This window comes from Suncus etruscus, chromosome 8 (assembly GCF_024139225.1).
Source record: "Suncus etruscus isolate mSunEtr1 chromosome 8, mSunEtr1.pri.cur, whole genome shotgun sequence".
NCBI classification, from domain to species: Eukaryota; Metazoa; Chordata; class Mammalia; order Eulipotyphla; family Soricidae; genus Suncus; species Suncus etruscus.
In genome coordinates this window covers 52011440-52035294 of record NC_064855.1, presented here as the reverse complement: position 1 = coordinate 52035294, position 23855 = coordinate 52011440, and the positions used below count along the sequence as shown (strand labels likewise).

At 35.6% G+C, this 23855-nt stretch overlaps 1 protein-coding gene across 2 annotated transcripts in view; it reads right to left on the bottom strand.

The window, feature by feature from the left end:
• The window catches only part of NBEA (neurobeachin), a 697365-nt gene that overhangs the window by 79154 nt on the left and 594356 nt on the right, over positions 1 to 23855 (bottom strand). For both annotated transcript variants that reach the window (XM_049778738.1, XM_049778739.1), the window contains one exon: positions 17166 to 17318. In XM_049778738.1, coding sequence (XP_049634695.1) covers positions 17166 to 17318 — 153 coding nt within the window. The remainder of the gene's footprint in view (positions 1 to 17165; positions 17319 to 23855) is intronic.

The following is a 23855-nucleotide window of genomic DNA, read 5'->3' as shown; positions in this document are numbered from 1 at the left end:
GCACTTAGCCAGGAGTAACCCCTGAGCATAAAACGGGTGTGGCCCGAAAAACAAAACAAAAAACAAAAGATCACATTTATTTCATAAAATGAAATGGATGGCTAGGCATATTTTCTGGAAGAATATACAAAAGAAAGGAATTCATTATCTGTTGAAAACATGATAGAATTCACCTGTAAAATAATTGGACTTTGGAGACTGGGGATAATATTATTTTATGATTCAAATTTCTTTCAAGCTTATACATATTCATTTCTTCTAGTGCTGTTTTTTTCCTCCTAGTTGTTTGTTTTGTTCATTCTTGGTCACACCTGGCAGTGCATAGGGCTTACACCTGACAGTGCTGTGGGACAATAGACAGAGCCAGGGATCCACCCTGGTTGGCCTGGATCAAGAGAAGTATTTTGCTCACAATACTATTTTCTCTGGACCCTGGTACTGGTTTTGACAAAATTTATAATTGTTAAGAACCCACCCATTTTACCTGCATTTAAAACCAGTATTAGCTTCTAGTTGTTTATTTAACCTTTAATTATGTAAAAAACTATTTATAATTATCCATTATTTACCCTATTATCAATTTTATTGGTTAGAAAGGTAGCAATGTGAATCACTAAACAATTATCCCAAAATAGTTTTGTACTGAGTTTTTATTTTGGGGGAGTAGTTATAAAAATCAATAAAAAAAGGAACAATAAACCATCAGATTAAATCAATAAAATTTTAGGAATTAACTGTCTTTCTAATCACTCATAAAAAGAAAAAACTAGACTATAAACCAGACACAATTTTAAATATAGATATTTTGAGAGTTGGGTTGCTACCAAGCAGTGCTCAGAAGATTTGGGTGCCACTTCCAGTAATATAGGACCAGCCTAGTTGGCAGGTCAGGAAGCTCATTATTTACCAAAACTATTCATTAAGAGACCCATGCATCCTTCTCAAAGCTCTCATCTTGCTCATTCATTGTCTTTGGCAAGAGTGGACAAACTAGTTACAAGGAAAAGTCTACTTTGTGTAGAGAAAATTAGCTGTTATATCATGCTCTTAAAAAAGTTTTGTTGAACAACTCAGGAAACGAATGCCTTACAAAAGAATATAAAGAACACTCCACCACAAGAACTGTTCTACAGTGAGACAGACCTAGAGAGACAGGGTGACTTCCCTGAGCACCATGAGAAGTCACCTCTGAGCATGAGAACCACAAGACCCTGAGAACCAATATCTTAAGAGGGTGCTTTGGCACAAAGGAGACATCTTAAATGGCTGCTGCTTGCTTTGCCCCTACTTGGTTTCTTGTCCCCTGTTTGCCTCCAGGATGCAGCCGTAAAAGCCCCAGCAAAAAACTTCACCCATGTCATCAAGGTAGGCAGTCTCTGCCCACAAAGAGGGGTATCCAGAGGAGCTCTGTGCTCTGCTTCACAACCGCACACAACTTCTAGCCATTGAGCCCCACCATAACATGTAGAAAAAAAGCCACAAGAGTGACAATTGGGAAACAATACAGGGCAACTCCATGTATGAAGTTGAATGAAGATGAATGAAGAACGAAGATGGCAGTTCTGATGACCTGAAAAGTACCAACACCTAGTTAACCTCTCAAAGAAGTAGCATGGAGAAGAAATATGGAGGGTTCATAGAACTCAAAGAAAACATAAATTGAGTTGAATGAACCACAAATAAGAATCAAAAATATATGAAGACAGAAATCAGAAAACTCCAAACTGAAATAACAGGTCAGAAAAACTCAGTAGATGAAATGAAAACCCCAATGGAAAGCCTCTCCAAAAGATTAACAGCATCTGAGGATATAATCAATGAGACAACTCTATACAACAGAAGATATTGGAAAAGAGCCTTAAAGCAAATGATCAGACAATGGAAAAAATACTCAAAGAATGTGAACAGATGAAAACAGATGTCTTTGATAAACACAACAACATAAGAATCACTGGAGTCCCAGAGATCCAGGAAGAAAATCCCCAGGAAGAATCAAAAGTCAAGGACATCATTGCAGAGAAATCCCCAGAGCTAAAGACCGCATGCAACCATATCCTGCATGCCAGAAGAGTACTGGCTAAAAGAGACCCAAAAAAAGCACCCCAAGACACATTCTAGTCACAATGATGAATCCCACAGATAGGGATAGAATACTGAAAGCAGCAAGATCAAAAAGGGAAACTACATTCGAAGGACCTGTGACAAGAAACCCTCAAGGCCAGAAGGCAGTGGTAGGATATAGTGACAAAATTCAATGAAATGAATGCTTTGCCTAGTATTAAGAACATCCAGCCAGACTCACTTTCAGTTTTGAAGAAGTATACATAACTTTATAGATAAACTATAGCTCAGAAACTTTACAGACTCAAAATCAGCCTTAAAAAAAAAAACAAAAAACTGAAAGGTCGATTTTAAGACAAAGACAGGCCAACAGGTATAGCAAATTTCTACACAAAAATGACAGTAAATCCCATAACAATTATCTCTCTCAATGTCAATGGACTAAATGCACCAGTTAAGAGACACAGAATGGCAAAACTGATCAAAAAGCTGAATACAATATTCTGCTGCCTACAAGAAACATATTTGAATAGTCAGAACAAACTAAGACTCAAAATTAAAGGTTGGAGGAAATCATCTAAGCAAGCAACTCCCTTAAAAAGCTTAAGTGGCTATATTAATATTAGATGACACAAAGTTTAGACTCAGAAAAGTTATAAGGGACAAAGATGGAATGCCTGTTTTGAATTCAGGCAGGGGGTGGGGAATGAGGGAGATGGGGTGGGAACTGGTGGTGGGAAAGATGCACAAGTGAAGGGGAGTGAACATTCTTATTATGATTGAAATCCAACTACAATCATGTTTGTAATCATTGTGCTTAAACTAAGGTATTATTAAAAAAAAGAAAAAGGGGCCAGAGAGACAGCACAGCAGTAAGGTGTTTACCTTGCATGCAGAAGGATGGTGGTTCGAATCCCAGCATCCTATATGGTCCCCCCCCCCCCCAGCCTCCCGGGGGTGATTTCTGAGCATAGAGCCAGGAGTAACCCCTGAGTGTTGCCAGGTGTGACCCAAAAACCATACCAAACCAAACCAAACTCAAATATACATTTTTATAAGCTAAAATATCTTGTTCTAAATTGAATGTATATATAAAAGTTAGGTTCTATATAAAAAATAAAGGCCCATCTAGAGTTGAAATCGAAGACTCTTTTATATGACTTTATTTTAAATCCATATATTATATAGGTTCTTATAATACATATGTTCCAAGGTTAATCTTATCACTAATATATAATCCCCTCCACCATTATCCTCAGATTTCCAACCATCCCCAAGCGTACTCCCTTGCCAGGCACAAAATAATCTATTTTATATTACTTATTTATATGTAAGTAATAATAAAATTATTTTGAAAAGCAGAAAGGTAATTTGTAAAAATTAATGTACCTGACTATTAAGATATTTTTAGACTTCTTATAAGCAATTTGTTTCTAGTTTACCTGTTTTATTTTTGAACATTAGGTGACATTTAATTCATTTTTAAATCTAAAGTAGTGTGGTCCTACTAGGATTACAGCCTTGATGTTATAGTGCTATGTATGCAGCTATGTGGTACAGGAGTTCAAAACCCTGTGGCTGATATTATTCCTTTTGTGGGGCATGAGACCTGTAAGTATATTCTGAACAGTCATTAATATGTTTCTAAACATATGTGATATATTGTTTTCATGCAAAACTTGCATTTTGAAGACCTTAGTGAAAAATTTATTAATAAATATAATAAAGAAATATTTGATTACTTAGCTAATAATGGTCTTATTAGCTTGTTCCCCTCTCTAGTTGTCTATCTAAAAAGCAGAAGCAATTACTTTATGTCCAGATAAACCAATTCCCAATCCATAACTCTACCCTGGGGACCTGAGAGAAGGAAATAAAGAGAGATTTAAAGCACAGAGGTTATCTCTTAGTTAAATAATTGTACCTAATTATAATTTCCATATTGTCCTGTGGGTATTAGTAGGTTTAGACTGACACTAGGCTCATAAACTTACACGTATGGAAGAATAACTTTTTTAATAAGAATGCTGAATTCCTGTCCCCTATTTTAGACCCAGGCAAGAACATTACTCTCACCTTCCCCTTCTCAGTTTGCCTCAAAAAGGAAGCTTCTGATATAAAAAATGTATCTAGAATTGTCTATATTCAAGATTACCAGAATATCATACTGCTAATTAATTCTGTGGTACCTATGCTAGCGTCCTTTCAAAGTTAAAGTGGAAGCGCAGCTATTACTTAGTGAGCGACAATTATTTTCAGTAAAGAAATCACTTTGTTTAGTTGGCATGGAGGGGGGCTTAAACAATTCAATTACTTAATGACTTCTGGGGATGGAAATATATGGGATTATTTTTTGTTCCCTTCATCCTGGTCTTTGTTTCAGTTCTCTTCATGTGGACCACTTTGACTGCTTTCTCTAATGCAACCAACTCATCTTGCACACTGCAGGTAGAATAATGTACTTCTGAAACCAACATGCTCATACTGACATCCTCTGAATCAAATCTCCCTAGGTTCCTTCTACCAAAAACACATTCAGTGTAAACTTTAGCTGACCTCTAAGGCCATTCAAACCTTGATCCAACCCCACCCCCTCTATTTCTTAGACCTTTTTGATACATATCATTGGCTCTAGTAACACAGATCATTCCTAGCCTGGGCACAAAACAGCTGGTGTGACCTCTGAGGATTTGTTGCTCCTTTCTTTTTAGATGAAAGCAGTTTATCCTATTGCTTCTTTTTCATGTAATGGCCATTCTTTCTCTTCATGTCCGATATTGTTTCCTGAGTTCTTCAGCTCACACTATAAATTTCTGACATTCATCATGAATATTCTCTTGTTTTATATAATAAGATAATGCACACAAATTTTACTAGCAAAGAACAATTTGCATGTGAATTGTATAGTCCTATACAAAAGAATGGGGTTATTATCAATTAGCACTTAATTGTCTCGGATTTGCAGTAATGTGTTTTCAATTAGAATTTTTGAGTGGGGTTATATTTTATATACTTCTTAGGGATTATAGCTAATACTTTTGTGTTTCTATAGGACATAACTTGCATGATTAAATAATAAGTGTAATGAATATTGGTTGGCTAATTAAGCAATGAGGAAAATGTGTTAGTTAAAAAAGGAAGAAAGAAATGTTAGGAAGTGAAAGTAGAGCTCAATAAATATTGACTGATCATCTTCTTATACTTAGAATACTCTGTTAGGGTTACAGCTGTGAATAAAAGAAACATAAACTTCTTTACATTGTATTGGGAGGAAATGGGGAAAGACAAAATTAATTAGTAAGAAATATAATATGTCAGGAAAGATAAATAATATGAAAAATAGTCATCAAACAGTTATTGAGTATGTTTGGATTGGAAAGGAACTATTAATAAGTGGAGGTGGATAAAAAGTCTCTTTAAGTTTGTGACATTAAGGACCATGACAAAGAAGTAAACTGTAAGGACATCTATGAGATGAAGATTCAAGAACAGTCTTTTCATTCATTCATTCACTGATAAAATATGATGCACTTATTATGTGCCAGACAATATTTCAGGTCCTAGGTATATTATGATAAATAAAATAAAAGTTGATCTCAAGGAGTATGGTATATTCATTGAGATGTAAATCAACAAGTTAAATAGTCTGATCTTACTCCTACCCTGGATAATTAATCATTAACTGTGTGTCAGACATTAGCTTTAGAAGATATTCAGAATAATATGAGTTCCATGTCATCAAGAAGATAACAGGTACATTAATCTGGGCTTTTCCTGATGATTGAATTTTTGTTATAACTCTAAGATGACAACAGACACTGAATTGTTAACTAGAATATGAGATACTGAGAATTATGTATGGTGTAGCTGAGTTGTGTTTCTGAAGCCAGAACGATAGGAATTGTGTAAGAGGCTCCCTAATGATCAAGATAAAGGAAGAAATTACTTACAGTAGCTTTATTTTGGGAAAAATTTCATGTCAACTTTCTCTTGGTAGCTTTCATTATGACTTTATTTTGGGAGCTGGCTCTCTATAATGGATTATAAAATGAACAAAATTCTAGTTTTGAGAAAAAGACATTGAAAGTGATTTAAGTATGCTTCCTTTATCCAAGATTTGACTTATAGCAACAGAGTAAGCTTTCAAACTTAAGATATCTATCTTGTTATCATGAGTTTACTACAAAAGTGAGCCAACAAATTTTTTTCTTTTGGTTTTAGGTCAGATCTGATTCTAAACTCAGGAGTGACCCCTGGAAGTTCTCAGGGAATCATATTTGATAGTGGGGATTTAAACCAGGATTATAAGTCATACTAGGGAGTTAAACCAGGATTTAAACAGGATGTAAGACTAGACCATTAACTCCAGTCTATGCCCAGAACCAATGAATCTTACATAATTCTAACTGCTTAAAATTCTTTTTTGAGTAAGGTACATTGCATCTTAATGTAATGTGCCTCAGAGCATACATTACTGATCACAAAAGAGATCTTTTCCTAAAATCTGAAAACAGTATAAAAGATATGCTAGAGAAACTCCACATTTTCTGTTTGAGAGCTCTGAGACAGGGAATGGTCTGTACTTGGTCCAGAGCAATGGAAATTCTGCTGGACTGGGGCTGGATGAGATTAGCTGTTTATAGCTACAAAAGGCCTTTTACAAAAAGAGATTTGAAAACAAAGGGCAAATTATGATTGATGGACCCAGTATTAGGGTAATGCTATCAGAGGTACTTTCTATTTCTGTCTTGTGTAAGGAGGTTAAATTGTAATCATGTTACAACAACAGTGCTTTATTGAGGCTTCACGAATTGTAATCAGCCTAGCTAGTGTAGATAAATAAAACCCATTTTTGATGTATGAACTGCAGTGTGTTTAAATTTTATTAAAATATCCCAAAAAGTATCTGGATCACTTTTCCAGGTTTCTGATGAGATCAAAATTTGAATTTCAGTTTTTCAGTGAAACATAATTTTTGTCATTGTATTCACAAAGTATGAATGATTCTAATCAGTTATACATATAATTTCCCATAATTAAAAATAACAGAATATACAATACATTAAAAATAAACTGGGATCAAATGCTCCATTAAAAGTCAAGGCACTGTTTCATGTTTTTTTTTTTTAAATGAAGGACAGAGAATTAGGTTGTAGTCATGTATAAGCTTCTACAAAAGCACCAAAATAAAGAACATTTTCCATTGCGGCATGAAATAATAAACCAATCATATATGATCAATGATACTTTCCCTTTAAAAATATTATTTTGTCCTGTTTGGCTTGACTTTACTAACGACAGCTTGAAAGAAAAAAAGGAGGAATGATGACAGATTCAGAATTCTAAAACATACAGGAATGAAGGCTTGTATCACTATGAAAGTCTTTTCTTTGAGCTACATGACATTTCCCTTCTATACTGTAGGCTTATTACAAAGAACTTGTTAAAATATCTGAAGATAATCTGAGTATAAATTATAAATACACTAGAGCACATTTTCATTAAATCTATTTCATTAGAACTACATCCTATGTGAGCTACTCAGGGAGCAGTTAGAAACTTTCTATAAGACAATTCTTTACAATGGAAACTATCCCCAGAGTTCATGGAAAATTTAAATACTTCTGTGTTTTTTATTACTACTTAAGCTTTGGATATTAGAGACATAATAAAAATATGAATTTTTATAGATAAAAATTCTTATGACATAAAGGAGAAGCATACAAAATTGGGTAAATTTTATTGTCTTCACATAGATTCCTGGCATAATCCACATATGCTACAAGTATGACCATTTCCTATTAGATGATCAAAAAGCTAATCATGAGACAGAACAAAGGAAACTGTGAACAGAGTGCCATGAAGGAAAAAATTTCAAACTGAAGAAAAGTACACAAGAGGTTGAGAGATTTGAGAAAAGCTCTAAAGTTGAAGAATTAGCTTTAAAGGATGTTTTAAGAGTTGTGAAGCCTAACACCCTGATGCTTAAGATTACTTTTTTTTGAGGGGGGGGGGTCCCACCTGGCAGCGCTGAGGGGTTACTGCTGGCTCTACGCTCAGAAATCGCTCCTGGCAGGCTCGGGGGATCATATGGGATACCAGGATTCGAACCACCGTCCTTCTGCATGCAAGGCAAATGCCCTGCCTCCATGCTATGTCTCTGGCCCCTTAAGATTACTCTTAAGCAGTAGCTGTGATCTGTCCTTTAGCTTCAGTCTTGATGCAGCTAAATGTGGGGCTAAGTTTGCATGCATGATAGCTTTTCCTTTCTAGCTTGTAAAGTACCTTAAAAAAAAAACCCTCAGGCAAAGAAGCTATAACCCAAGTCCCCGATTTCATGCTAGTTAAGAAGTTTATGTGACTGGAAAAGGCCAGCAATGCTTCTTCATGCTGCAGAAAACAATGATTATGGTAGTAGCCTGCTTTCCAAATATGAAAATTTTGTGTCAGAAGCTAAAACGTAGTTCACAAGATGTTAGAAATAGAAGAGCTGGAGAGATAGGGGTTAATGTGCCTTGCATTCTGCAAACCCTGTTTTGTTATTGGTATTAGATATAGTTCCTTGAAGAGGGAGAGGATTACTCTTGAGAACCCAACTATGAACATGTTTGTAACCACAGTGCTTAAATAAATTATTTTTAATAAAACCAAAGCCAACCAAGCCAAAACAAACAAGGCAGGTTAGAGCTTTTTAAAATAAAAGTATACTATTTATTTATGGAATTGTTTTTCAATTGTTTTATGGAACTGCTATTTTCAAAGGTAAAAAAGTATGTAACTTTTATTTTGGTCAGCTAAAATCCAGTCAGCTATTAATTCTTTGGAATGTGTGAAAGCAAACCTTTGAGGAACAATCATTTTGCCCTGTTATATGCAGTCTTTATACAGTTCAGAGTATAGAAATATACTGGCTTAAAGTACATAGATTTAAAGAGACAAGGAAGTAACTGTGAGTTTATTTTCAGGAAATATGTTTTGCCTTAGTTGAAGATTGTTTATCAACATTTCAGTTGTCAGAAAGGCAAGATATGAAATTAGAGGCATATATACAAGTTAGTTTTTGAAATGATAATGTCAGTATTAGAAATGATCTCTTATATTTATTAATGTGTATAGTCTAAGCAGTTATAAACAAAATCTGTTACTCAAAAATTTATAGTCAGGGGCCGGAATGATAGCACAGCAGTTGGGCATTTGCCTTGCATGTGGCTGACCCAGGCATCCCTTATGGTCCTCCAAGCTAGGAGCAATTTCTGAGAGTACAGCCAGAACCCCCTGAGCATCACCGGGTGTGGCCCAAAAAACAAAAGAAAAAAACCTACATTCATATGTTTTATTTTCTCTGAAAGAATTCTGAATTTGGGGCCGGCGAGGTGGCACTAGAGGTAAGGTGTCTGCCTTGCAAGCGCTAGCCAAGGAAGGACCTCGGTTCGATCCCCTGGCATCCCATATGGTCCCCCCAAGCCAGGGGCAATTTCTGAGTCTTAGCCAGGAGCAAAGCCTGAGCATCAAATGGGTGTGGCCCCCCAAAAACCAACCAACCAAACAAACAAAAGAATTTGCATTTACATATGTACTTCCTTTTAATTATCTTATTTATATATATAAGTCATATTTAATTAAAAACACAAGCAAAATATTAGAGGTTGCTAGTGAATATAGGACACTCTATTCCAAATGCTCAGCAGGAAAAAGTACTTGGGCTAAGAATCGGTGAGCTACTACTGGATCTCTTAGGTCTAAGTCTTCATATTAAAATATCTCCAATCCAGTTCTAAAGCCCTGTGTGTGACTGTCAAGGAGAGAATGGAAATTAATGGCCATTTCTGCCACAAACAAAGCTGGAGGACCTGTCTTTTAACTGTTATGTAAGGAGGGGTGGCTGATTAGCTTGGTGTTAAGGTTTTTACAGGCTGAAAAAGGGAGTGTCATAGGATGAGTGTATTAGAATTGGTATAAGCTGGTTTGGAATCAATTCCCACTCATCTTCTCCTTGCCTTTTTTTTTTTTTTTGCATTATGGGCCACACCCTGTGACACTCAGGGACTACTTCTGGCTCAGAAATTGCTCCACAATCTATCCTGAAACTGCCGAGTGCAAAGCAAATGACCTACTGCTCAGCTATTGCTCCGGCCCCTCATCTTTTTCTTTTTATATACTGTCTTCAGAGGACTGGATTTTGGTTAGAAAACCTATTTCCTTCATTCCCTTTCTTTTCCCAGTTCTTCAGGACACCTCTTACTCTGCAATGCAGGATGAAAAAAAATGGATAAAAATGTGGTATTTGGAAAATTATTTAATTTACTGGGGTTCAGGATAACTAAACTCACAGAAGGCTTTTGTGATGGTTAAAAGAATGCTCTTGGGATGCTACGAAAAAAGAATTACAGACCAATATCACTGATGAATGCAGATGCAAAGATCCTCAACAAAATCCTGGCAAATAGGATTCAATGCCTCATTAAGAAGATCATCCACTACAATCAAGTAGGTTTCATCCCAGGAATGCAAGGATGGTTTAACATCCATAAATCTATCAACATAATACACAACATCAACAACAAGAAAAATAAAAACCACATGATCATATCACTAGATGCAGAGAAAGCATTTGATAAGGTCCAACACCCATTCTTGATCAAAACTCTCAGCAAGATGGGAATGGAAGGAACCTTTCTCAATATAGTTAAGGCCATCTGCCACAAGCCAGTGGCAGATATTATCCTCAATGGAGAAAAAATAAAAGCCTTCCCTCTAAATTCTGGCACAAGACAAGGCTGTCCTCTCTCACCACTCCTATTCAACATAGCACTGGAAGTACTAATTGCTATAGCAATTAGGCAAGAAAAAGATATCAAGGGAATCCAGATAGGAAAGGAAGAAGTCAAGCTCTCCCATTTTGCAGATGACATGATACTCTACTTAGAAAACCCTAAACTCTACCAAAAAGCTTCTAGAAACAATAGACTCATATAGCAAGGTGGCAGGCTACAAAATTAACACACAAAAATCAATGGCCTTTCTATACACCAATAGTAATAAGGAAGAAATGGACATTCAGAAAACAACCCCATTCACAATAGTGCCACACAAATTCAAATATCTTGGAATCTACATGACTGAAAATGTGAAGGACCTATACAAAGGAAACTATAAAACTCTGCTCAAAGAAATAAGAGAGGACACGCGGAAATGAAAACACATACCCTGCTCATGGATTGGCAGGATTAACATCATCAAAATGGCAATACTCCCCAAGGCATTATATAGATTTAATGCGATCACTTTAAAGATACTCATGAAATTCTTCAAAAAAGTGGATCAGGCACTTTTGAAATTCATTTGGAACAATAAACACCCTAGAATTGCTAAAGCAATCATTGGAAAAAAGAATATGGGAGGAATTACTTTCCCCAACTTTAAACTGTACTACAAAGCAATAGTTATCAAAACAGCATGGTATTGGAATAAGGACAGGCCCTCAGATCAGTGGAATAGGCTTGAATACTCAGAAAATTTTCCCCAGACATACAATCACCTAATTTTTGATAAAGGAGCAGGAAATCCTAAATGGAGCAGGGAAAGCCTCTTCAACAAGTGGTGTTGGCACAATTGGATAGCCACTTGCAAAAAATTGAACTTAGACCCCCAGATAACATCATGTATGAAGGTAAAATCCAAATGGATTAAAGACCTCGATAAGATATATAGAACAACACATAGGCAAAACACTCCAGGACATTGAGACTATAGGCATATCCAAGGAGGAAACTGCACTCTCCAAGCAAGTGAAAGCAGAGATTAACAGATGGAAATATATTAAGCTTCTGCACCTCAAAGGAAATAGTGCCCAGGATACAAGAGCCACCCACTGAATGGGAGAAACTATTCACCCAATATCCATCAGATAAGGGGCTAATCTCCAAAATATACAAGGCACTGACAGAAATTTACAAGAAAAAAAAATCTAATCCCATCAAAAAATGGGGAGAAGAAATGAACAGACACTTTGACAAAGAAGAAATACGCATGGCCAAAAGACACATGAAAAAATGTTCCACATCACTAATCATCAGGGAGATACAAATCAAAACAATGATGAGATACCACCTCACACCACAGAGAATGGCACACATCACAAAGGATGAGAATAAACAGTGTTGGCGGGGATGTGGAGAGAAAGGAACTCTTATCCACTGCTGGTGGGAATGCCGTCTAGTTCAACCTTTATGGAAAGCGATATGGAGATTCCTCCAAAAACTGGAAATCGAGCTCCCATACGATCCAGCTATACCACTCCTAGGAATATACCCTAGGAACACAAAAATACAATAAAAAAAAATCCTTCCTTACACCTATATTCATTGCAGTACTATTTACCATAGCAAGACTCTGGAAACAACCAAGATGCCCTTCAACAGATGAATGGCTAAAGAAACTGTGGTACATATACACAATGGAATATTATGTAGCTGTCAGGAGAGATGAAGTCATGAAAGTTTCCTATACATGGATGTACACGGAATCTATTATGCTGAGTGAAATAAGTCAGAGAGAGAAAAACGCAGAGAGAAAAAACTCACCTATGGGTTTTAAGAAAAATGAAAGACATTCTTGCAATAATAATTTTCAAACACAAAAGAGAAAAGAGCTGGAAGTTACAGCTCACCGAAGGAAGCTCACCACAAAGAGTGATGAGTTTAGTTAGAGAAATAACTACATTTTGAACTTCCCTAATAATGAGAATGTATGAGGGAAATGGAAAGCCTGTCTAGAGTACAGGCGGGGGTCGGGTGGGGAGGAGGGATATTTGGGACATTGGTGATGGGAATGTTGCACTGGTGATGGGTGGTGTTCTTTACATGACTGAAACCCAAACACAATCATGTATGTAATCTAGGTGTTTAAATAAAAAAAAAAGAATGCTCTTGGATGTCCTGAAGTATCTGACAAAGAATAAACATTAAATGGCACAAATACTCAGCACAGCCACTACCACCATGCTACTCAGGCAATACCTTAAGCTGGGGCTGATTCATTTCTGGTGTATGGGGCTTGGTGACTAAAATCAGAGTGTTTAATTCTCATCTACTCAACTGTCATTAGTAAGACTAGGGATGAGAAAATCAGATTAAGTAAAATTTATGGATTTCTAAGACTACATCCCTCCACATTCTATATCTGAGAGGCCTGGCAGCTGTAACTATGCCCACAAATGCAGGTGTGATGTTCATAACAGGCCAGTTCCACAGACTCCTCTTTCCTCAAAAGAGATGTAAACCAAGTTGCAAAAAATCATGGGTACACAAGCCATAGAGGTGAAAACTGGCAATCTCGGGAAAAGAGGGAAGGCCAAGTCTTGGCCATGCTGAAGCACACTGACTACAGTCATTCATAATCGCTGCTTTCCTTACGGCCCTGTTTCACCACTCTATGATTTTTCTGTAGAGGCACCAATGTGACAAAATTCTAGGTATGCTAGTATTTGGGCTAATATTACCAGAGCATTTTTTGAATGATTTGGGCACTCCCTGCAACCCCACATAATACTACTTCCAGGGGATTTGGCAGCTAAGAACTCACCCTACAAAAATTGCGGTATCAATAACAGGCCTTAAATTCCTGGACAACTTCATTTATTTGATGCTGTCAACCCCATAGGAACACATCAATTTAGGTGCCAATGTATTAGCTAAGGTCACATGTTTGGAAACAAATAAAATAATAGAATGGTCAGCAAGCAACAAGACCTTACTAAACTTTCTGCCAATGCCTTTTAATGACCTCATTGGAGGTAAAATAATTTCCAAAAATTTGCTTGTACAGTGGTACTTTATTAACATTTTTTTTTCTTCTCCTCTTTTTTATTTCTAAATTTTTAAAAATAACTTTACTCTCACTTATTTAGAAACAAAGGTATTATAGTCAGCTATGTCAGCTGTGTGAAGCACAGTACTTGATAAAGTAAGTTTTGAAAAATTTAGGCCAATCATTAATGGAATGAATAATTTTGAAGGCAAAAATTTCTTTTGGCCGAGGGAAACAGAAATTACATTTACAGTACAACTACTAGTTAATGGCATTTCAAATAAGTTTAAAATGCTTTAACATTCAATGAGATGCTCAATGTCATTATTTACCAGGAAGATGCAAATCAAAATTATAATGAGGTATTATTTACCTCTATTAGTATAGCTATAATTTAAAAAAGTAAACAATAACAATTATTGGTGAAGATATGGAAGAACTAGAATAATGATGCATTATATAAATGTAAAATGACAGAACTGCTTAAACAGGCAGTATCTTAAAAAGTTAAACAAAAATGTGATAACTCAATAAAAACCCATGTTAACATAGAGCATTGCATTTGAGTCCTATTGACTCAAAGTGTACCTAACTTAAACTTAACTTCATCAATTGATGTATAAAGCATGGTAAATCCATACATGAAATATCATTATATTAGAATGGAGAATGTTTGTTCAGAAATATGCAATATGGGTAAGAATCAAAAGCATTAAAACATAAAGGAATGCATGCTATATGATTCCACATACTTTTGCTGCTATTTTTGGGTCTCATCTTGCTGTGCTCAGGGCTTACTCCTGACAGAGCTGAGAAAACATATGCAGTGCTGGGAATCTAAGTAGGGTACTTAGCATGCAAGACAAGCAGCACCTTACCCACTGTAATATCTCTGGCTCTATGATTTTACTTTATTGGAGTATCCTTAAAAGGAAAACCTTCAAAGATAAAAAGCAGATGAGTAGTTTCCTGGGGCTATCAGTAGGCACAGGGAGTATCTACAAATGGGCAAAGGAGATTTCTAGGTTTTAGGCATGTTCTAAATTATATTGTAGTGCTTATGTTAACTTTAAATATAAAACTGTACATTTGCTAATGAATAATTACCTATACTCAGAAAACAAATAGAATTTTATGATACATAACTGAAAAAAAGGAAATGACACATTACAATATTTTCTGGGTAAGGAATTTAATAAATTGAAGAGCTCAAATTCAAGAGTGAGACAATGTTGCTTTTTTGTTTTTGGATCACCAGAAGCAGTGCTGAGGAACTACTCCCTGCAAAAAACTTGGAGGTCACACTAAGCTGCGCCTGAGGGTCACACACTGCTCTCCAGGGAACATGCAAAACATGCACTCAGCCCACTGAGCCATTTCCCTGGCTCAAGGGCAAAGCATTTTAAAATTCCAAGTCATTCCCTGTACAATATACCAGTTAGAATTTATTAATTACTGGCACCCACATGAAAACCTATATGCAATAAGTTGCATTCATACTGCACAAGAATTTATCCAATTTGATTACTATTAGTTTAGTGAGAGAAAACATGTTGAAATCAATGGGATGATTACATCTGTGAGATTTCATCATTTACCAATTACCTATGTCATACAGTTTTGAGCTCTGGAATGATACAACAGTTTAATGTAACTCAGAGATTCTGATCTAGTGAGATTTTCTAGTGTTGAATTTGAGATCTGGTTCCCTTATCATTTTTATAACCAACATTCAAGTGTGAAAGATAGGGTGGTAAAGGACTACCAATTCTAAAGTTAAGCTTAGATTTTCAAATGTTTATCTAATGAAAATATACATTCTTCACACTAACCTATGAATTGATGCAACAGTCTATTGCTTAAAGAATAGACTTAATGAATCTATCTAAATGTGACAGTTCACATAGCGAGGTATGGGGGCAGTCTTACACAGAATTTGTATAGTAGTGAGAGACTGACTATATTACTAACAATACAGTGCTTGAAACATAGGTCAATTTTTTAATCAGCAATGCTTTCTAGGATAGATACAGTTCCTTAAAATAAAATATTTCTTAGAGACACAAAATACAGTGCCACCAAAGAAGGGATCATATGGCTGAAAGTGAAGTCTAAAAAAAAAGAGAATGAAAATCAGATAGTAGAGAGAAGAATCTCATAATGTATGAAGTTGTTTACATTAAAGTCCAGACTAGGCAAAGCTATAGAGACAGAAAGATTATTGGTAGCCTCGGGCTAGTTTGGGGAAATGAGGAAATGGGGTAGTCATTAAAGGGTATTGGGTTTTTTTATGAGGAGATAAAAAAGTTCCAAAAGTCTCTGTGGTAGCAATAGTGTAACCCCATGAAAAGACTAAAATTCATTTTATTTTTACCTTAAACGGGTGAATTATATGGTGTGTGCATTATATTTGTGTGATATATGTGAACTATATAGTTCTTATTTTTAAAAGAATACAGAAAATATGAATTCCATTGCAATATGTGGACTTAACTGAAATTATGATTTAAATAAATAAGCTAGAATATAAAACATACTTATGAGATAACCAGAAAAATATGGGTCTGAGTCACATCAATCAAATAGGATTAAAAATATTTTTTAGTCACTGGTTTTATTGATAGAATTCCTCAGTTGATCCAAGAATGATGTTATACTTGAGAGGCGATATAGCTTTATAAAATTATTCATTTCTATATATTAAAACCACATTGAGGTTAAAATACTGTTAAATATGGGTAAATATATTGAAACCTATAAAATTCCCACATGTAAACATTCTATTTACACTTACTATATGAATGCCAAGACATTTGTCATACAGATTTAAAGAGTAATGATGCTTTCAACCTATGAATATTGCTAGATGGAAGTCATAGAATATTGTTTTTAAAGTAATGTTTCACAGCTTCTAATTTCCTAGATATAAATATGAATTTTGTCTTTGAATATTTTATAAGTGAAAAGTAGTACAATTTAGCCAGCAGACAAAAAAATAGGCATTTACTTTTAAGCATTTTAAAATATGCTATATTACTCAACAGATGTTCCACTGATGGTCTTCTCCTTAGGGAGTAAATGTAACTGAATTACCGTTCCTTAATTAGACCCCATGAAAAGAAAATCCACTTTACAATAAAGAAGACTGTCAAGAGAAACAATAAAATACTTATTTTTCTTAAAAATTTAACCTGCATTTATATGTTAAATGACAATTTGTTAATAGATAGAAACAAATAAAACAACTGAACATTTTTACTTCCTGATTGACATTCAAAAAACAAAATCTCTCTTACCATTCTGTTGATGCGTACAAAATCTTCAGGTTTTTTTGCCCACGGGGGAAGATCAACATCATTTACCACCACTTCATCTTCTCTGACTCCAAGATTATATCCGTTACTGTTGACAAACATCTCTGGTAGGTAATAGAACTCTGGAATTAGTTCCTGCCAGGAATGAAAGTACAGCATATTAAACCACTTTGAAAATAAGTTAAATGAAACTAGCAACTATAAACGCAGTTGAAAAAATGTCTTTGTTTATAATAATGTATTAGTCAATTCCATTCTTCATTTTATTTTATTTGTTTTAAGTTCAGAGTTTAAGAAGAAGGGAAAGTATGACGTTTGCCTTGTGGCTGACCCAGGGTCAATCTCAGCATTCCAGTTGGTCCCCTGAGCCTACAAGGAGAAATTTCTAAGCACAGAATCAGAAATAACCCCTGAGCATTACAAGGTATAGCCCAAAAACAAACAAACAAACAACAAAAGAATTTAAAAAGAGAAGCAAAAATATTTATGGGATAATGGTGCTTTTAAGATATTGTTTGTCACAACTAGTTGAGAGAAATGTAAATAAGGATAACAATAGTTCACAAGAACATTATAGATAAATACATAAATCTATGTTGATACAAAAATCTATGCTGCTCAATAATCTATTAATAAGTCACATGGAATTTTAAGAAGCTTATACCAGCGTTGGTTAAAAATAATGTAACACAATGGCAAAGAGATGGCTAAGTGGTTAGGATACACATGCTAGAAACTGAGTTTGAGTTCTGGCACCAGGAACCCTCACTGACCACCTGTGGGGTGGCCCCAACACCACAAAGTCTGAGTAGATTCATATCCTTTAGCTCTAGCACTGAACTGCCAGACCTGGTTGGCCAGCTATGCCAACAATTATGATGCATGTCTTTTACAGAGATTCATAGTTTTATTTTGTTATTTGTAAAAATGGACTACTTTTGTAATTATATTAAACACAATAAATCAATTACATGTGACTTGTCTTCAGTAGGAAATATGTAGTGGAAGGAGATGAGAATAGAATAAAAGAGGACAATTCTTATGGTAGAGGGAAAAGTTCAACTGGGAGGAGGAAGTTGTGCTCAAAGGAGTTCTGTATAAAACACACTTTACATGTCATGTATGAAACCCTATCAGCAACAGTACTGTAAACCACAGTGCAACTTTTATATACATATTTTAAAAAGTGTTCCTTGTAGAAGCGGACTATAAAAGGAAATCAAATGGAGGTGAGGAGGCATTGGTGGAGGAAAATAGACACTGGTTAAAAGATTGATATAGAAACATTTTGTGTCTGAAACATAAACATAAATAACAGTAATTTCATGGTAGTAAAATAAAATAAAAAAACAAAGAAATTACCCATACTATGATATTTAATTTACTATATCAAACAAATGGTTAAGTTCTTTTCATTCTCCTTTCCTTTCTTTTTTCTTTTCTTTTTGTTTCTGGGCTATACCTGGTAGTGCATAGGGTTTACCTCTGGCTCTGTGCTCAAGAGATCACTACTGGCAGTGCTTAGTGTTCAGGAATCAAACCCAGGTTAGCTACCTATGAGGAAAGAGCTTTATCTGCTATATTATCTATCTAGCCTCTAAATGGTAAGATCTTAATAAACTTGGTAAGTCATTAGTTACTTTTATGATAGTATCAGCTGAATTCAAAGGCAGAGTTGTGCTTGATGTATATGTCAATATAAGTTTTATGTTATCTTAGGATAAATACTTTACAGGAATAAACTCACTTTATATCTCTAAAGATTTGTGATCCTAAAGAGTTTGTAGAAAATAAGTTTAGAAAATCATAGTAGTTTTTTATGTATACCATCTATAGTACAAAACATTAATATTCCAAATGATAAAGGTTAAATAAACTTTAAAAGTTAATTAAATATAACTAATAAATTATAAAACTATATAAACTTTGATATAATAAACTATATTATGAAAATCATAAGGACATTTATTGCTATATTCCCTGAGATTTAAATCTCCCTGTGATCTTTGTCAGGTTTACATACAAAATGCCATACAGTGAGGTCTTCAATAAATTGGCTTCCTAATTTTTTTTTTATTTTTTGCTTTTTTTTGGGTGAGACCCAGTGGTGCTCAGGGGTTATGCCTAGCTCTCTGCTCAGAAGTTGCTCCTGGCAGGCTCAGGGGACCATATGGGATGACAGGATTTGAACATGGGTCAGTCCTGTATTGGCTGTGTGCAAGGCAAGCGCCTTACCGTGCTGGTCCCAGATTCCTAATTTTCAAAAAAAAAAAAAAAAACCCCAAAAGTTATCTTTCCTGCTTATACTAGTATAATAACATTAGTATACTACTATAGCATACTATGGTATACTATGGTATACTATGGTATAGTATTATAGTATAGTATAGTATAGTATAGTATAGTATAGTATAGTATAGTATAGTATAGTATAGTATAGTAAGTATAGTATAGCATAGCATAGCATAGATTAGTATAGTATATTATACTACTATCATTAGTAGGTGCTTATTTAGTAATTCTTTATAAGAATATGATTACATGTTCTATGTTCATTATCCAATCTTATGATAAATGTAAATTATCAGAAGAATAGGGAATTATTTGATTTTTCATTATGGGACTATCAACAGATTCATAGGAACTAACCTTTTTCTTTAGAAGTGGAATTTAGGGCCGAGTAATAGCACAGAGATAGGGCGTTTGCCCTGCATGCAGCCAACCTGGGACTGACCCAGGTTTAAACTCTGGCAACCCATATGGTCCCCTGAGCCTGCCAGTGGCGATTTCTGAGCACAGAGCCAGGAGTAACTCCTGAGCACCACTGGGTGTGAGCCCCCCCCCCCAAATAAGTGGAATTTAAAGGGTTTTGATTAAGAGCTTCAGTTTTCTTCTAAATTATTTAAATAGATATTTTAAAAGTATATACTACATACCTCCTTCCTATTTATTTTTTTCCACAGAGTTAAAGCTAGAGTTCCAGGCATGTGATAGGAGCTAAGAAAACACAAAATGAATGTAACATTCCTGAAAGGAAGTAGCTGTCTGGTCTGTGGGGCAGATGCATACACAGTTATAGATTATTATGGTGATGAAAGGATACACAGAGTACAAGGAAGCACAGAGAGAGCAAGAGAGAAAAAGACATGCATTCATTGGAGACTGGACATTTCAGCCTGAACATTGCTAATATAAAGACAGAGAAGGGAATGGGTGACTATACAGGACTATTATCAAAGTGTGGTAAGAACAGAATTCATGTGAAGAAAAAGAGAAACAGGGGGAAAGGTCAGAAGGGCAATGAAATGATGTGGTGACTGACGATGAAGACATTTATGCTATGCTAGGTTGCTTGTTTGTTTTTTTTTTTGTTACTGGTAACAATTTTAGAGAACAATAGATTTCATAACAATATATTGGGTCAAAAGTAAAGGAAAGATTGATGAGGGGAGAGATTAGGCGTTGTGTGTGTCTGTGTGTTTGTTGGGAGAGGATGAGGTGGGAAATCAGCAACAAAAAGAAAAATCAGTAGGCGGGAAGACCCAAGGGCAACTCGTAGAGGTAAAGAGTTAAGAAGGAACATTGTGGAACTATGTCAGAGGATGATCTAAAATGGACTTAAGGATGAGGAAATGCAACTGTGAATCCAAATGTGGAGAGGTAATTTGATTGTTTATGGAAGAAAGCAAATATAAATAAGTATATACATATTAATAAACTATTTATAAGGAATCAAGGACACATATACTATAAGAAAGGGGCAATGGGCTGGAGAGATAGAACAGTGAAAAGGAAGCTTGCTTTTTGCACATGGCTGACCCAGGTTCAATTCCCAGCATCCCACAAGGTTCCCAGTGCATTGCTAAGAATAATCTCTGGGTGTAGAGTCAGGAATAAGCACTGAGCAGAATTGGGTGAGGCACCCAAACCAAACAAAGAAACAAAATATATATATGTGTGTGTGTGTGAGTGAGAGAGAAAGAGAGAGAGAGAATGTGTGAGAGAGAAAGAAAAAGAGAGAGAGAGAGAGAAAATAGGGCAACATAGGAAAAACCTTTGTCTCAGCACTGCTTGAACTCAGAACCAGTGGTATGCTCAGTGTCTTCTCCCATAATAAACTATTTATAATATATCAAGGATATCAAGTACTACTGGCCTACTATCCCCTCCCAGAAATGAAAACTAGTTGGTAAACATACTTCATTACTTGCAAATAATAATATAGCAAAGTTGGCATATCATTTAGGGAAAAATATAATTTCCTTAGCAGTCTTCTATCATCAGTGGTTAGGAATTAGTTTGACTTCTGGGCGGGATAAGAAAGATAAGGAAGGATCAATGCACCAAAGCAACAATCTAAGGAGAGTGTACTGTCACAAACTAGAAAGTGAAGGGTAAAGCACTATTGATACTTTTATGCTTCCATACTCATATTTTACAGTAGAATATTTCTGTGGTCCTGAAAATTCAAATACCAAAGCCCTAGCCCTTTATGTTGATGATAACTAGACTGGAGGTCTGTGGAGGCTATTGGGATTAGATGACTTCAGTGAGGAAAGCCTTCATGAACAGGTTAGTGCTCTGGATGAGCCCTACTACATCTCTTCACAATATAAGCACTCAGCCTTGTAGGAACCAGGATGAAGGTATTTCCTCAACAGACAGAGAACCCTATCCATAAAGGCTCCTCAATCTGGAAACAAACAATTCTGTAGTTTGCAAGTCACTTGCTTCATGAAATAATGCAGGATAGCAGACACTGCTTACCAACATAGTAACCATTAAATGCTTTCCATGCATTAGACTAACATGGCATCTAGTTTTGCTCTTCTTGTATTTAGGAAAACATGGGAAATTAGCAAAGGAAAAAAAACCTAAAGTATTTTTAGCCACACATCACCCACTTATATAATCGGTGACACTGAATAGCAACAGGAATGTATATACTCTAGCAGCAGGAAAGGAAATGTCTGCGTCTGCAGTTGGTATGTGAGAAAGGTGATTTATATGTAATAGACTCACATAAGTCAGGGATTTCCCTCCCTGCCTTTCATCAGTTATTTGTGTTCATGTCTTACCTCTGTAACTAGACTAAATAAGCTTCCTTGAGGACAGAGAGAAAGATATATATCCACAGGACATAGCAACAGATTTATTTTTTACACAGCTAAAAGAGTCTCCATTTGTCTTCCACTGTCATGAAGGATTCAAATACTTTTCATATTGATTATACCCCTCTGTCTGGGATGCTGTTCTATACAAGTACATAGTACTACTGGCCTACAGTATTTGTAATCACTATGCTACTTCTCCCATTATTATTCAATTAAATTCAAAAGTCAGAAGGAATATAGGGTTTTATGTTAAAGATGATAGGTTAAGGCAAAAGTAAGTCTTCTTTTGTGCAGTTTATGTTTTGTTGAATCACAATGGCTCTTGGTGCTGCAACTTTGGTGTAGCAGGTATTCGTTAAATATTAAAGCATAGCAGATATTAATTACAATTGTTTCAGTATCACAAAAATCTTTTGTAGACTATAATCATGGATCAAAGAATGCCTCAACATAAGAAAAGGGCCAATGAAAGAGTTCATTAGATTAAAATATGAACTCAGAAATAAAATTTATACTTTTGGAGGGAGCATTTTCCAGCTTTAAAGATGATTTGCTAAAGAGAAATATCATCTTGCTAGTCTATATTTAAGAGTTCTATTTGAATATATAAAAAGCTGGCTTTAAAGTTGCTGGCAAAATAACTCCGAAACTGTTTAAGTGGAGCATCTATTTTAATTTCTGTACTTTGAAAGGAAGGACTTTGCTGGCTGCCAACAATAACATAGTAACAAGTTAAAAATTGCTCAGGTGGACATTGGTTATTTGTTCTGATTTCTTTTAGAAGGGTGACCTATCAAGCAGTGTTCAGGAGGCCTGGGGGTTCCATCTGCAATTCTTGACAACATGGCTAACAGATCTGTGCAAGGGTGTGAGGATATGATGCTATCTGGCCTAGCAGTGTGGAAGATTACCAGGGCCACCCTGGGAGTGCTTAATGGCTCCATGGATGCTGAAAAACCAAAGGGTGCTGAGGATAGAGCCAGGATCAGTTGCATGCAAATTTAACATCTATATCCCTTGACTATCTTTGGCCTCTGAGCAGTTATTTAGAGGAGCAAAACTATTCCACTAAGGCTATCAACTGGACTGGCTACATGAAGAAATTGTCTGTAGTATTGCCAGAGACTTCAGGAAAACTCCTTGAAGCAGTACATTTCTTCAGATCTATCAGTCCCACAAAATAGGATCACAAATCAGGGTTTTAAGATGTAAGCATATGCTTTTAGAGGCTTAATGTTCATGGGATGAAAAAAGTTTTGATCTATTCTAAAAGTGCTAACAGTCATATAAGAGATATTTTGAAAGTAAGTATCAAGAAACCCAAAGTACAGCTTACTTGTAAAACCCTTCTAAGTCTTAAAACATAATGTTCTAAAGGCTATCTGACCCTCAAGCTTGCAGCTGGGGAAGTTTGTTTTTTCAAGGGGAAGGATGAGGAGTAAAATCATAAAAACTAAAGGAAGAAGTGGCTGAGGCACTGAGCTGGAGTCAACATCGATATTTTGGTCTTACAAGTGCCTTATTTCTAATTAGCGCTTGCATTTAAATTCTGACTATT